This window comes from Vanellus vanellus, assembly GCF_965231255.1.
Source record: "Vanellus vanellus genome assembly, chromosome: 1".
Lineage (NCBI taxonomy): Eukaryota > Metazoa > Chordata > Aves > Charadriiformes > Charadriidae > Vanellus > Vanellus vanellus.
In genome coordinates this window covers 177,406,366-177,422,836 of record NC_138905.1, presented here as the reverse complement: position 1 = coordinate 177,422,836, position 16,471 = coordinate 177,406,366, and the positions used below count along the sequence as shown (strand labels likewise).

Here is a 16,471-nt window from a genome sequence, read left to right as displayed (position 1 = left end):
ATTTTAATCGCTGTGTCTTTCAGTTGCATTTTTTTGCTAACTACAGTTTAGTTGCTCATTAAGGAAGGCAGTTAACTGATGCAACTACTTTCACATAACTTCATTTAACATGAGCCAACTTTCTCTTCTTCTGGACCCACCCATTTTTAGCTTAACTCCGGTTTTCCATAAAAAGTAGTGGGCACATGATAAGAGTTTTTAAAAAATTGCCTAGAAAGTGGTAACTTTTTCCTTACAGCATTTCTATATAAATTTGTAATTTTTAAGATATGCAGTGGTTTCTGAAATCCCATTACAGTATTACATTAATTTTTGTTTCTGCTATATTGATTTGGCAAGAGGCAATGTGTGTTTTGACTGCTGAGTTACATGAATGTTTATTGGTCATTAAGCAAGCTAAGTAACAATAACAGTTGAACTTCTGGTACAACCTTCCCCTCATCTGCTACATTCATTTGCATTTTTTTATTACCATGGATTGATCTTTTCATGGAGATGCTGTGCAGATAGGTTTATCCTTGATACCTGTATACCATGTCATCGTGGTTTGATACTGGATAATCTGTTTTAGTGTTGTTGTGATTTGGGAAGTAAATGTGGCATGATGGTGTGAGTTAGGTTTCCTAGGGAAATTGCAGTAAAAATACAAGAACTTAAGTGAAAAGCTTTAAGTTTAAAAAGTTTAAGCTTAAAAAAAAAACCCTACAAAGCTTTAAATAGCTAACAATTAATGACAGGCAAGGTTATTTTTTGAGGAAAGAAAAATATAATCCCTTTTTTTGGGGGGTAGGGGAAGAGGATTTGATTGAAATTCAGTTGCTTGGTTTCAGATGTAATTGGACAATTTCTTAAAGAATCCAGATAGATTAAAACTGTAGTCAGTGGAAGCTGTAGTTAAGAGACTAAAATTGTATTTGCTGCTTTGCATGTACATTTCTAAAGTTGATTGGTTGGTTTGCTTGGGTTTTTTTTTGTTTTTTTTTTCCCCCTAAGGAAGTAGATGAAGCTTGTTGTAGTTCAGAAGTTAGAAAGAACCCACAAAACTAACTTCACTGTTTGATTTCATGCAAACGCATTAGAAGCAATGTGATTTCACAGAGGGACATGAAAAAGCTCCTTAAATATTGAAGAAATGGAATATTGCAAGAAAACAGTAGTAATGAAGCAGTAAAATAAGGCAATAGTATGCAGTTAGTTCAGTTCCCAGAATAGAAAGACAGTTTATAGTTTTAGCTGTAGCATCTGATGGTTCAGTTTGTCATTTGGAATTTTCAGAACATGAACAAAAAAATTATCACACCTTCATTTGGGTTTAGTTGAATTGTAGTTTTAAAAGCCATCCTTAATTCTGTTCATTTTATGTGTAAACTTAGACATAACGAATTGAGAATCCCTTGTTACAGTCTTCAAGAATAAAATCACAACTATATTTTGGGAAAGCATGCATTTTTTCAGTAAAAAGTAACTTTAAATTTATAGCGTATGACCTACTTTAGCTTATGTTTGCTTTGTGCCTAAAGGTAAGGATGAAAAGTGGAGTTCTCTTGTTGAGTTTGTAACTTTTAGCAAGCGTAGTATTTGGAAAAACTTGAAAACAAAAACCAAAAAAACCCCACCACTTCTTAGAAAATTTTACTTTTATGACTTAATACTAATCTTCCAGTCACACTGCACACTTGCTTTATTGTATAAAGCAAACTACACTTATGTTTACATAGCAAATTTCCATGACTTCTGTGTTTTTTAGAATTGTATGCTGTCAATTATTTGGAATATACCTGGAACTTTTCTTTGTCTTCTGCTATTTACAGGTAGCGAAACAGAGATCTGTCTTCCTTCTGCATGGAAGTGTAGTACAGCTTTGCTCTTGAATGCTTACTTTATCTGTGCTTTCTTGCTTGTATTTTTTCTTTAATTGTATATCAAACAGCATTAATGATGGGGGGGGTATGGAGTAGCTTTTGCATTAAAATAGTGCTTAATTATCTATTATTTTCTTTTCATCCCCCAAAACAAACATTTTAAGGTATCAAGTTAATCTGGGAGTAATAACCTCTGTGTACGTGTGTGTGGGTGTGAATCAGAAAAGCTCTTTCTTCTTTGTTTTGTCTCTTCTTGTTTTTTAATGCTGACTGTGGTTTTACTACTGTTTTCTGCTATTTTTTCTTGTTCAGTAGAAAAGTTCTGGAAAAGTTTTATGGATCTGAGATTTATTTGTCTGAGACTATGGCTATGGTGGGAGTGAGGGAAGAGAGAGGAGTATATGTTACTGATTTTTATATATTTTTTTTTTAATTCTTTTACAAGGCTTTTTTTTCAGTGTTAATTTAGCAGAGTTGAGTCTTTCAGAGGTTTAGTTCTATGATGCACCTGAACCCATATAGCAACATGTAATAGCTGAAAGAGTGAGTGGGGGGTGTGTTACAGTTCTTCCTGGTTATGTGCTGTTCCTGCTTCCTGTGCTTACTTCTTGGTGCAGATTCAGCACACTGAACTGGCAGAAAACAAAACTAATCTCTCTCAATTTCTACGCACCACATAAGAATTTACATTGGCTTGGGGAAAGTTAGCAAGTTAAGGTGGTTTATTGCTAAATAGGCTTTTTTTTTTTTTTTTATACTGTTAATCAAATAGGCTCTAGAGTTGGCACAAGTAGGAGGGTGGGACCACGTGGTCCATTAGTAGCTGTATTTTTTTAATCGGGCAGCCTGACTGGGAGCTGGCTTAGTTGAATAGTAATGTTTAGCTTTATTCCTCTTGTTTAATTCAGTGCCAGATATAAATTGATTATTTCTTAGCTGCTGCTGTCAAATGCTAAAGAAAGACACTGTCTTTGATTTAATATTTCCCCACCGCTGCCCCCGCAGCCCCAACCATGTTCCTGGTATGCACTAGAAATCATTTGGTGAATTATTGCTATAAAATATTGAGCTGATTTGTTTTCAGGATTGTAGTTTTGTGATTGCAATTTTGCTAGTCTCAATTTTTAATATATATCTTGTTCTTCTAGATCCGATTCTATGAAGTAGTCCATTCCTTGAGAAAAGAGCTAAGTGATCTACAGATGAAAAAGGGGAGCCTAACAGAAGAACTAAGTGGGTACAAATCCCAACTGAAGTGTCTGACAGAGGTCTGTGCAGCTTAATTATCTCAATTAAGAAACTATGTAAATATATATAGTGAAAAACTCATTCTCCAAATCATTATTCATGTATAAGATCTAAAAGCTTTTTTGCTGTATAAAAATTACTTTGGGGAAGAGGAGGCGGGGAAGGAGGGAGAGGGGAAATGTGATATATATGTCCTTGTATAACAGCTAATTTTGTGGCTACCCTGCAAGATTTACTCATAAGACTGTTCAGGATAGACTCTTACCAGCTATGTTGTGCTTTCTGAGGGCAAGGTTCGAGATGGGGAAGCTGAGACAAGAGATATGTCCAGCAGTAGTTGAAGACACAATGGTGGCTCAGTGTATAGTTTTCAAGATGATTATGTCTTGGTAGTAATTTGCCTGGTCTTTTGTTTTAATGATATAAAAATGCATTTTTTAAGAATTCTTTGGAGTTGTATCTTCTGTTATGTTTTGCAACTTTTTATATTTTAATTTTCCTATTTATTTCCATACTAAAGAAAAAGATAATTTTCTTTTAGGTAAGGTGTAAACATCAGAAGTAGAGAAACAAATTATCTAAATATGTTTAATTTTCATTTTCAAAGAGAAAAGCAGTTGAAACAGTATAAGAATATTGTTTTCAAGGTATTTATGAATATTCTTAGTATTCTTAGTATGTATACAGATAGGATGGTTTGTATTTTAGCTTAGTTCTGAATAAATCTAGAGTTATGATAAGACAGTTTCAGCTACCCAGAGTATATTTATCTAGGTCATGGCTGGCAGGGACTTAAATGCCACTGTCTTTTTACTAAAATTATTCTTTAGTTACCACATTTTTTTTTTTCTTGAAATTTACTTGTGGAATAATCAGGTGTAAAGAGATATTTGTTATACAGGATTATTTTGTGAAATTCATATTATTTTCATTTCTCTTTTTGATGGAATTAGAAAAAGTAGTCAATAAAATTCAAGCATTTATATGCTTGAGCATTATTTTGTGTCATGATCTCTGGTCATAGCTGAAATTAAGTTAATCCTGTTAACTTTTATTTTCATTAACATTTTCCTTCATTGTACATTTCGTGTGCTCTGATTTAATAAAATTCTACAAGAGCATTTCAGCATTCTGAGATTTGACGGACATCTGTGTTAATATTTGCTGCAGCAATTTAACGAGATAGTAGATAATAATTAAAGTTGTGCTAGAAACAATTTTCTTGGTACATTAACCTTTACTATTGAAACTTCTAATTTTTTTCTTTTTATACCACATGGTGGCAGTATCGACCTTTCCCACTGATTTATTTTTCAAAGTTTGAAGTTTGCCGTGCTTTTCTTTTGATGCTGATGAGAAAGCACTAGAATGTTGCCCGTGTTGAATAGAGGTGGTTCTTTGAATGTTTATACCCTGTTTGCATGATCATGCTTAAAAGGAGAGACAATAAGAATGAATACCTTGTTAAAAAAAATAAATTAGGGAAGAGATCCAGATGTTAAATGTCACAAGAAAAAGACTTACAGTTGTTAATAAAAATTGTTCCTTAGGATTCTTAAGTTTCAGATAAGATCACTTACTACAGTTCTTTCATGTGCACAAAAAAACCCCAAACCCAAGTCTTCACCCTATCTGTTATTCATAGGGGTGATGTGTTTTGGATATTTAATGCAATGTGACCTGATATGAGGTATTTTATCTATAGAGAGACTTAAAAGTCTCTGTATTTTGTTTCTGGCTAGTTCAGATTTGACCTAGTGACTTGATGAGTGTCACTATAACAGGGCATCTCAGGATGTTTCTGATAGTAAGGTAAGAGGAGTATCATCAATATATGAAGATACTTTAGAATCTCCAATATACTTAGTACACTAAAGCTAACGTACCTAAATGTCTTTTGCAGTTTACAAAGAAGTGACAGAACAAGAGGGAATGGCTTCAAGCTCCAACAGGGTAGATTTAGACTGAACATTAGGAAAGAATTTTTCACAGAAAGAGTGGTTGGGCATTGGAATAGACTGCCCAGGGAGGTGGTTGAGTCACCATCCCTGGATGTGTTTAGGAGACGTTTAGATGTGGTGTTGGGGGATATGGTGTAGGGGAGAACCTTGTAGAGTAGGGTAGATGGTTGGACTCAATCCCAAGGGTCTCTTCCAACCTAGACAATTCTGATTCTATTCTATGGTTTCAAGGTGTCCTGTTGGTGTTACTTATTTATTTGAGGTCCTTTGATAAAGTTGAGCTTTTTTGCAAGGAAGTTTGTCAGTAGGAAATAAAGCAAAGTTTCATTCAGAGTCTTACTTAAGCTCTTAAACTGTTCTTTTACTGTTTTTATGGTATTCCAATCATTCTTTATTTGCAGCTACATGAAACATAGTTGCTCAAGTTCCTTGCCTGTTATTTAGTAACTTACACTCTTCAAATCTTTCTTCTGGTTTCCCATACAGTATTCCTTAAATTTAAAATTTTCTCCAGCAGTTGCAATATTCCAGTCCTCTACATAGTTTATCACCAAAGTGTCTGTTCTGGGTTTAAAATTTCTTTAGGAAACTACTAATACAGACTTTTGAAATACAGTCATCACTGAAGTTAAGACAATCTTTTTTTCTGGGTTGTCTTTTTTTTTCTCCCTGTGAGAATAAACCACTTCCTACACTAAGCATTCATTTTTTCTACTATTGCAAATAATTAAGGCTCTTCCTAATGAGCTTCAACATGTTGTGTTTTTTTTTTTTTTTCCTTTTTGTGGAAAATGGAAGAGAACTAAAATATATCCTTATCCCAAATCTTTCTACCAACTACTATGGGTTTTGCTGGCTTTCCTGATTGTTCATGGCTGACAGACTAGGTTTGAGTGAGTTTTATACGTGCAGATATTCACCCAGAAATAAAGTAATGAGAAATTGAAATAGGTATAAACTCAGAGGAAAGTCTATCCAGTGAAGAACTGAGAAAGTTTAAAGGAAAATCCAAACTTCTTGAATATGTTAAGCCAGGTCTAGGAAAACTTGAATGTGAAATGAATTCTTCAAATAAGACAACCATTGCCTAACATCAGCTGTTGTTTTGTGACTTTTTTGTGACAGGATGGCTGTAGTCCTTTACTTTGGTCAAAGGAAATGAGCTCTAATTTTACTGTTCTTTTTTGGAGTGTGAATCTAAGACACCTAGATTATTTTTTTGTCTTATCATGAGCCTTTATGTACTGTTTCATGCGAAAGCAAAGCAGCACAGTTCTATTCTCTAAATACTATTACGATGAGCGGATATGGCTGAGTATTGGTTATATAAAATCAGGTCTTCAAAACCACTAAATCTTTTTTGTTATATGCTGCCTTTTGTTTTGGTTTCTTTGCTTTGTTTTTTTTTATTGGGGGGGGCGGGGACACCCAAAACCAAATATAACTCATTGGCAGAACACATGTAGCCTGACGCAAAAGTGAGTGCAGTGACCTGGTATTGTGGTCTCTCAGCCAACTGAATTTATAAGCATCCAGCTGTACCAGCTGGGAAGCTTGGTTCTGTAAAAACTGAATTGTCATCGTAGCCTTGTAGAAACTAATTTTCTAAGACTTAACTAATCCACATGTTCTTCGTCTCTAGGCAATTCATTAATTCATTTATATTAGAAAATATTTTATTTCTGACTTCAGGACAAAAAAGACATCTTTCAAATGTTTGTCACCTGTATTTGTACTCTAGGTATAGGAACTTTTTTTGTTGCTGTTGTTCAGAAGGGGCAGACGATCCTAAAGGCGTATCAGCCTCTGTTAGCACTCATTTAATTCTTAGTATGCTGACGAGCAAGACCACTAAAACTCTACAACTTTGTGACAAAGTTCTCTTGTTGATTGTTGCTGCTCTGAGTTAGCACTTAATCAAAACCTGCTGAATCTGTAACACAGACCCAGTAGGGTGGAGAGCTGCTTCTGACAGCTGGTAGCAGAGAACAGTGTGTGAAGACTGATTTCTAGCATTGGAACATAATCTGATAAACACAGCTAGTGTCAAAAGGTCTTCGTCAGTACTTTGTGTTTTTTATACAGTGGTCAGTATAAGTGGTTCTACAGTACTACCACAAAATTAATGGTGCTCTGTACATAATTGTTGCGTCTGATTTAGACCAGTGCAGTTCCTCTGATTCTAGGTGTAGCAGCAGCAGACTGAGGGGAGGCGGTGCAACTGGTAAAAGTAATGTTCCTGTATTGCAGTGCTGAGTGATCTGTTACCAAGTGTATAGTACAGACTCATTTCAGTCCTTCTTTTACAGTGCTCAGTAGTTCAAATAATGTTGGCGCCACCACCTTTGGAGGTACAGATAGACAAGAAAGTCCAGCTCTAGCGTTGTATTACCAGGAGCTTCCCAGAAACAAACCCAGCTCCTGATGTGTGTGTTCCCATGCTGAACATCAGTGTACTATTTTCAGAGTTGTTTGCTTCCAAAGTGGTTAGAACCTTCCCTCAAACAGATGTAATCTACTACTCACGTGTTTCTCTAAAGGCTGGGAGAGAGTCCGAGAAGGAAATTCTGCTTTTCTTTGTAGCTCTAGAAGATTAAGTATTGCTTCTTCTGGCTATGAGTTTCTTGGCAATGTTTTCCTGGAATTTGGTCTTGATACAGTTTTATCAGGGCTTCCTTTCTTTAGTTATTTTTTTTTTTCTGTAAAGTTGCCTTCAGGACTTGCAATCAAATTCATAGTATGACAGTTTTCCAAAAGCTATGGTTAGCCTAAAGACAAAGTTGGATGTATGTAGGACAAAGATCTCTTCTAAGACTTAGTCTCTGAATTGGGATTAGTAGCTGTCAGGTTTTGCTCAACATACCTAACAATTTTCTCTATGATAATGTTTCCCAGCTGTAGGAAAAACATATCTATAGTCTTCAAAGAATGAACTAAGCTATTGCGCTCAGAGGCTCAGTTGGCACTAGATGTATCTGAATGTTGTAAAATGGAGGCTACTGTTGCTACTCCAAAAGGACTGTGTTCCCTAAGATTTCTTCTGAAGTTTGCACATCTGTAATTAAAGACTTCACTTTAGAACCCTCTGACACCAATTCTTTCAAGCAGTGCTTTGATTACTTGGTTTTCATGTGTCTCTAGAAAAAACAGATGAGGCCTCAGTCTTAGGTGGGATATGTGCCTTCTTTCCTTCATTATTGTTCATATTTATCTTGTTCAGGAAAAAAGCTGCAAAGAAAAATATTCTACCAATAACTATTAACTTGGGGCAGCAGTTCCAACATTCCCAAGACTCAAGAAAACATAAGTACCTAAGAAAGTTCCCTTTTCTATCCAGTGTCTTTCTACCTACGGTGATCTTATTAGCGTTTATAAATATATAAAGGGGGAATGTCATGAGGATGGAGCCAGGCTCTTCTCAGTAGCGACCAATGATAGGACAAGGGGTAATGGATTCAAGCTGGAACACAAGAGGTTCCACTTAAATTTGAGAAGAAACTTCTCAGTGAGGGTGACAGAGCACTGGAACAGGCTGCCCAGGGAGGTTGTGGAGTCTCCTTCTCTGGAGACATTCAAAACTCGCCTGGACGCCTTCCTGTGCAACCTCATCTAGGTGTTCCTGCTCCGACAGGGGGATTGGACTAGATGATCTTTTGAGGTCCCTTCCGATCCCTAGCATACTGTGATACTGTGATACCTCTTTTGATATATAGCTATGGCTCATATAGACTGCTAGTTGCTGTTCAGAAGGACCAAATGGCTTAATTCTAGTCTCTAATGCAATGATCTCAAAGATCCTTTACAACTGAGAATATTTAATAGAAGAGCTGAAGATTCTCGTCAGCTCAGATCCAGAGAGAAAGAGCTTTTTATTCCCCCCACTTTCTTTTGTAATAGAGGCCCTTATGCCAAAGCTTTTATTTCTTACCTTTCTCGCAGAGCTTCCATATTTTGGAAGTAGCTCAACATTTCTGTTTATAATTTTTAGTGGCAGATAGTGCCCCATCTACAGTCCTTGGCAGATTACCAATTTCATATCAATGTACTAAAAGAGATGTCTTATCCAGTTATGTATAACTTCTTCCTGACATTTGGGCAGTTGTATTCAAATAAATAATGTATTGACTGATAATATTTGAATGCATAATATTTAAACAGATTGAAGCAAAATGTCTTATTTACTAAATAGCAGCACCTCATCCAAATTACTTGAGGGAGTTGGTTTTCACATTACAGTAGTATAGTAGCTTTACATTTGCCTAGGGCCTTAGGTACCTTAGGATATGAACAGAAAGTGCTGGCTTGTGTAAGTGATCCTTCAAAGGTGAAGTTCTATTAAAGAAGCTTTTTAAAAGCAGGATCACTATCTTCCACAGGCTTATCTGTTGACAGAGTGAAGAAGTTATGCTACTTTTGCTTGATTGGTTGATGAGTTTTTTCCCTGCATTTCTATTGTTTATCTTCTTATCCTCAAAGGCTTTTTGAAAGATCAACTAATCCCTGTATTGTGTGTCACCCAGTTTTTGTACTTGAAATTTAGGTAGGTGTTCATTTCAGTGACTGCTATAAGTTGCTATTCATTCCGGATGGAGAACAACAGTGAAGTTTAATATCGTAAAACTGGGGTCTGTCATTAGATCTTAGTTTCTCTACCAGTTCAGATTTTAAATGGTGCAGATCAGGCAAGAATCTTCTTGCTTGAAACATCCATCTGTCAACAATGTTTGTAAACCAAATGGAAGCACTTCTTGGTAGGGACTGCTTCACGTGCTCTGTAGAAACCACCTGTACTGGTTAATACTGGGTCTCTTGGACAGCTCTGTTAACAGTTTCTTCAGGCAGTGTTTGCCTACTCATCTGGCATAGGACAGGTTGGTTTGTTTTAACCACCTCATCTGAGTCGCTACTCTTGCAGTAGCGAAAATTAGTAAGAAGCTGAAGAAAAACCATGCATTGTTGGCAGGATCACTGTGAGGAAGTACTGTTAGTCCTTAATTTTTTTTAAGGTTTGTGGACTTACTTAAGGTTTGTTTTTTTTTTTTTTATTGGTGTTATTTCCAGGACCTCGTTCATGTCCTTGAAAGTGCTCTGTATCTTGATCCTTTTAAAACCTCCTTTTTTGCTTCAGCAGGACAAAGCTGTTCATGAAGACTTCCAAGCTATCACTTGAAGATAAATTGAAAGATAAAACTGTTGCGTAGCAGAGATCTTAAAATCAGTTCAGGGTATATGGACATTGTTATAAATTAAATTAACTTCATCACATGCAAAGCAAGGGTTATTTTTCATAAGCACAGGCAGTTTGATTGTATGCCTTTAAGAAGTATTGCTGTAGAATTCCAGAAGCTTGTGTATCTGCTACCTTGAGATATGCATACCATATAGAATTTTTTTTGTGTTAGCTTATATACTGTTTATTAGCTTGCCTTGTCACATTTTTTCCTGTGATTAAAATACAACTTTTACACGTAGAAGATTAGGTAGTTGGAAAACAGTGATCTATGCAGTAGAATTAGTATTTCTTCAAGAATTATAGTAAATCTTTAAGAAACAATACAAACCAAGTCCCCTTTCTTTAATTACCTGTTTAACAGTTTGATACTTTAAGTATGTCTTAGTATCACTTTTGAAAAGAATTTAACTTCCTACCCATGACGTTAATGTGACATTAACAACTGATTTCTTTAAATAAAATTCAAAACCTAGTTTAGGTCTCAGGTATTACAAGGAGCTAATTTTGTAGATATTTGTTCTGTTAATTGGTACTTTAGAGCCGTTTATGACAAACTTGTCCAAAGGTTAACCAATTTAGTTTTACTTTTGGTAGTTGTCTTCTAGCTGCTAAATGTATAATACTGTAGGAGTTTCAATAGCCCACTGTGAAGGGCACATGAGTTCCAGCATGCTATTAGCAGCAGAATAGCACAGTATATCCATAGAGGAATTGTATCCAAAATTAATCTTTCAATTTGCACTTAAAAGTTAAGTGCCCTTACCACCATTTCCTATTGCAAGATGAGTCATGTTTGCACTGTATAGCAGAGTACTTGCACCTGTATGCTACATATTTGAAGCTCTAGCTAACTTGTAGACTAAACCTTTAAAAACAGCTGACAGAGGCTTTACCATTATGATAATGTCATCTTTATAAATGATGGCATGTTAATTGCTTTAAGAAGAAAGTGTTCTATAGTGTTCATTTGCTTAATCCATTAATTAGAGTAAACACACAAAGAAGCCATATATACCAGTATGTTAGGATGAATAACAATTGTGTCTTTAGATGACATGTTCTTAATGCAATCCAAAATCCTCAGGGAATCTTGCTTAGTGTTGTAATTTTGTGATTGTGATCTAATGTGATTTTAGTGCAAGTGAAAATTACTAGATTTGTGAAATTTAAAATGAAAATTCCCATAGTAGTCTCTCAAAGTGTATGAGGAGGAAAAGGAAGAAAAAATGGAAAATAATGCTGATACACCAGTAAATAGGCATCTTTTCTTTTTCTTTTTCTTTTTTTTTTTTTCCTTCTTCCATGAAAGCTTTGGATGTTATGCTTCAACAAACATAAGTTACTAGATACTCCCGAATTGTAACTGGCTGAAATTTTACAGATAATGACAGAATTCCCAAACTTTCTGAATGACTGATCCTCTTTCTTTTTTTCAAATGCACCAGCAAGTGTCTTCACTAGGAAACTTGTTTGACAATGTTGTAAAGGTGGTGTTACACTTGTGACACTGTAAGTTTGTAGACCACTAGCTGTATATATGAGGGTTACTGGTCTTTGAAATTGTGCTAATGGATGTGTGCTAGAAAAAATAGGTACTTTAATCAACTATTTAGAATAAGATGAGTATCAGTATAGCTGGTTACTTTGTGGTGTGTGCTAGATTTCCAAATACTGAGACAAATGAAAATACTACCACTTGAAAATTCCTAAGATGTCTTCACAGAACTTGGTGGTGATTATTTTAAATACCAGTGTAGCTGTGATAACTTCAAAATGTCTTACCTTCTAGAGCTATGAAGACGAGAGGAGGAATCGATCAGAGCTTGAAGTTAGATGCCAGCGTTTAACATTGGAACTGGCTGATACCAAGCAGATGATTCAACAAGGTGATTACAGACAGGAGAACTATGATAAAGTAAAATGGTAGGTATCTCTATAGTTCAAGTGTTCTACTAACATACAAATGTTAATAGATAAACTTCAACCTTGATTGACTAGAGTTTTTAATTTTATTTTTGGCTTATGCACACCACAGATATTTTCAATTAACTCAATCCACTAACAGTTCAGTTATCTCCTGTAGTATATTGCAGTCATAAGATGAACAACATTTTGAAATATGATGCATCAAATTATCTTCCTAAAAATTCATAATTAGGGATTGACTGTGTTTTCAGAAGAGCCTACCAGTCTCATCGCAACTATAGAAGTGCGAGCTGTTGATGCCAAGCGTCTTAGAACAAGTACTTTTTTTTTTTTTTCCTAGTTTAAAAGCAATGATCTAACAAAAGGCCCTGTGCTCTACTGTGTGGTGCCTACACAGTGAACTAAGAGTGCAGGGCCTTGGGAATTAATATTTAACAACTTAAGATATCCTTGTAACCATAAATTTGAATGGACTGTTAGAAAATCTCTTTTTGTTAGAGAATATTAGCATTACCTTAGTGAATTGGTTTAACTGCAGGAAGTTCCAGGGTCTCTGGTCATTTGTAAAACACAGATTTTAGAGTTCTAGCCTATGCTTTGAATGCCCATCTCATAAACAACAATTGCAAAATAGTGAAAATGGACTTCTTATAAATACACCTATAGGCATATATTTCACAGTCCAGCTCCCAAATTGCTTTTTTGGTGTGTTTGCAAGTACAAGAAATCTGGCCTTCGGCACATTTATTGGGGAATAGATTAAAAAAATAGGGATTGTGAATAGAAAACACCCTGTCAGCTCCTTAGTTGTTTATACTGAATGAACTTGGGCACAGTTACTGACACAAATGACCTTGCCACTAAGTTGTTTGAAGGGGATCTGTCTTCTTTACAACTGTTCACAGCTATATGTACTAAAACAACCTGGAAACTTGTTGCAAATAGGGTGGATTGATGCTATGGTTTGCTTCACGTGTGCAACTGCATCTTAATAAGTGGATTGTAGTAACTTTCATGTGAATGGCCCTAGTGTTTAACAGTGTACATTTAAAATAGTCTTGAGTTGAAAAAGGCATAAATGAATGTGCCAAAACTTCATTTGAGAGAGTAGGTTGTATTCATCTGAGTAGGCACAGATGAAGGGGAGGGGAGAGCACTGTTGGCATGACTGCATGAGGATATTTGGGAGCATTGCAGGAGTTAATCACTTCCAGGCTCATTTCTGCCTTTAAAAATGCTATGTCAAATCTTCTAGTTCTGGTGTACTACAAGTTTTCTCAGTTTTAAAGCTATGCTGTGCTTCATATAAAACTAGTTAGCTTTTTTTCCAAACTGCAAGCTCATACTGGTTCATTAATTTCTCTGTTCTGACAGGGTTAGAGTGGAGACATAGAGCTGCTTCTTGCTGTGTGTGGAAAGCACTCTTATTCAGCACACAAGATAATTTTTGCAGCTGTGTCATGTATATTTTAAACATGTGAAGAGTAGTACAACCCTCTGGTATCAAGGGACTGTATACAAGGGAGAGTAACAACTGAGAATAAGTACACATTGCTTTCTGTTTGATTAGGAAGAAGGGAATGAAATTGCTTTAGTTTTTCATCCAACTTTAATTTCTGTAAAAGATTCAAGAGAATGTTATGGGCAATAATATCAAAAGCTTCATAAAGCTAAAAGGATGGACAAGGGTACTTACAGCTCATTGCTAAGAGGAGGAATGTACAGCCCAAAGTTACACTAAAGAATAATAATCAGAGGAGGATGAAATAATTTGGGATAGGAATTCAGGATTGTTGTATTATAATTTAGGTTTATTTTTTAAATACTTAGAAATGAAGAATTTTTTTTTTTCATAAAATAAGATACTGTTGCAGGTGTTAACTAAAAAAGGTAAGATTATTACTAATTGCCCTATGACCGACTGGTTGGAAGAAGTCAGTGTCACGAACTGAAAGAAGGTTGAGAAGTTACAAATGCACAGGAATCTTGTTCATTACACTTTATGCATCTAATAGTTTCACTTTATTTTAACAGTGAACGCGATATATTTGAACATGAATTGTCAGAACTCAGAAGAAAATATGAAATATTAGAGGTGTCACACAAAGCACAAGCTAAAGAAAGAAATGACTTATCAAAAGAGGTAAACATAAAGTTCTTATTTTAGTAATTGTCTATTTCTTAACCTCAGGAATTTGATTCTTTGTCTAATCAAGTCTCAGGATTATGGAATAATTTAGATTAGAATGGTCCTCAGGAGACCAGCTGGTCCAACCCTTCATGCAGTGCAGAGCCAACTTAGGTCAGGTTGCTTAGGGCTTAGTGAAGTTTTTAATATCTTCAAGGACGGAGATTCCAGAGCCTTTCTGAACAATTTGTTCCAGTGTTTGTCCACTGTCTTTGTGAAACAGTTTTTGTAAAACCTAATCAGAGATGTTGCAGCTTTTTTCTGCTGCCTTTTGTCCTGTCACTGTGCACTTCCGAGAATCTGGCTCTTTCTGTGCATTCCAATTGGATAGATGAAGATAACGATAAGACTTTCCCCATGCAGATTTCTCTTCTCAAAGCTGAAAAAAAACCCCTGTTTCTCTCAACTCTTCATACATCATGTGCTACATACAGTCCAAGACCATCTTGGTAGACCTTTTCTGGCCTTGCTCCGGTATGTTAATGTTTGTCTTTATGGGGAACACAGAATGGGATATGGCATACCAAATACAGTCTCACAAGTACTGAATACGGGATAATAATGTTCTTCAGCCTATTGGCTGCATTGTTGGTAATACAGCCTAGTAGGCACTTGGCCACCGCTGCTGTCAGGGCACACATCTGGCTCATGTTTAGTTTTTTTCAACTGATATTTGCCTATGTAATCCATATTTTGCCAGTTTTTTTGTAAAGATGTTATGGTAGATGGCTGAAGGCCATGCAAAAGTCCAAGTAAATGACACGGACAGCTGTTTCCACATCCATAGAGCCAACTTTCTTGTCAGGTTTGCTAGGCACAGTTTGGCCTTGGTAAATCCATGCTAGTTGTTTCCAGTCATCTTTTCTTCCATGTACATGGATACTGCTTCCGGGAGGATTTGCTTCATAATCTTTGCCGGGACTGAGATTAGATTTACCGACACACACAGTTCCTTGTGTCCTCCTCCTTGAAGGTGGATTCTGGTCATCAGAAGCCTTGCTCACTTGCTATGATCTTTCAAACAGCTGGTCAACCTCCCAGTAATGTTGGCAATCTCTCTCAGCATTGGTCAAGTGCTTTCCATTTTTCCCTAGGTGTTACATACACGCTGTTTTACTAAGTCTCTAGCTTAGTCTTCCTTTGCTTCGGTCTTCCAAACTCTCCCAATAAGCTCAGGAACCCAGGAGGCCCAAGGGCAAAATTTACCAGTGAAGGCTGAGTGCTGTGAGTATGCTCTATCCCTCAAAAGGTGCAGAACTAGTTATAACTTTAGCTCTTTCTGACCAATAGTGGCAGTAGGGCACAGCTACTGTATGGCTTATGGTTTGTTATGTACGTTTGTTCTAGACGTCGATACAATATGTAGATTTTTCTTCTTTGTGACTCTAGTAAAATAATGGTTCCGTTGCCCGAAGTGTCCTTCACTCCGCCTTTACAGAAGTTGGTTCTGTGTCAGGAATAGATACTGGTATTCCGGACCTCTTCTTCCTGTGATGCTGCATATTGACAAGAGGAATTCCAGTGCTGCTTCCCTTTTGGGCAGAACTATCTACTAGGGTTGATGGACTGTTTTTGTCTAACATGTCTCCGTTAGTCTTTGAAAGTTTTTCTGCTGTGAAAATGAATAAATGCCTCTTCAGGCACAGGGGGGTTATCTCTGTTAAGGTTCCAGTGAGTTCGCATCCAGTTAGGTCAGTCACTTCACTCAGTTCTCAGTCATTGCCATTCTAGGAGCACTATTATTTCACAGGAAGACGTGTTGCTGCTGCTGCAAAGATGTTCCAAGAGCCAGAGGCCTGTCAGGTCAAGAGAAATGTCCCTTGCTGCTTCTCTGTTCGTTAATCCATTCATCCAAGAGTCACAAATTGTGTTCAGGACAGCTCCTTTACTGAGCATGTATGGTAACTTTTGGTTCAAGTGATTCAAAGAGAAATGTATGTAAAGAATGTTTCCAAGTCCTCTGCCTTGATCTATAGGACTTTTGCTGGTTTATATCAGTACAAGTTTCCATTACTGAGTATCCATTTTCACTCTTTCTGCATCCAAATTGTTC

General features: G+C 36.3%; 1 protein-coding gene across 1 annotated transcript in view; it reads left to right on the top strand.

Moving 5' to 3' along the window:
* The window catches only part of PIBF1 (progesterone immunomodulatory binding factor 1), a gene marked incomplete at its 5' end in the record, with an annotated part of 123,902 nt that overhangs the window by 2,757 nt on the left and 104,674 nt on the right, over positions 1 to 16,471 (top strand). The window contains 4 exons of the mRNA XM_082494717.1: positions 2,175 to 2,235; positions 3,011 to 3,130; positions 12,094 to 12,227; positions 14,265 to 14,373. Coding sequence (XP_082350843.1) covers positions 2,175 to 2,235; positions 3,011 to 3,130; positions 12,094 to 12,227; positions 14,265 to 14,373 — 424 coding nt within the window. The remainder of the gene's footprint in view (positions 1 to 2,174; positions 2,236 to 3,010; positions 3,131 to 12,093; positions 12,228 to 14,264; positions 14,374 to 16,471) is intronic.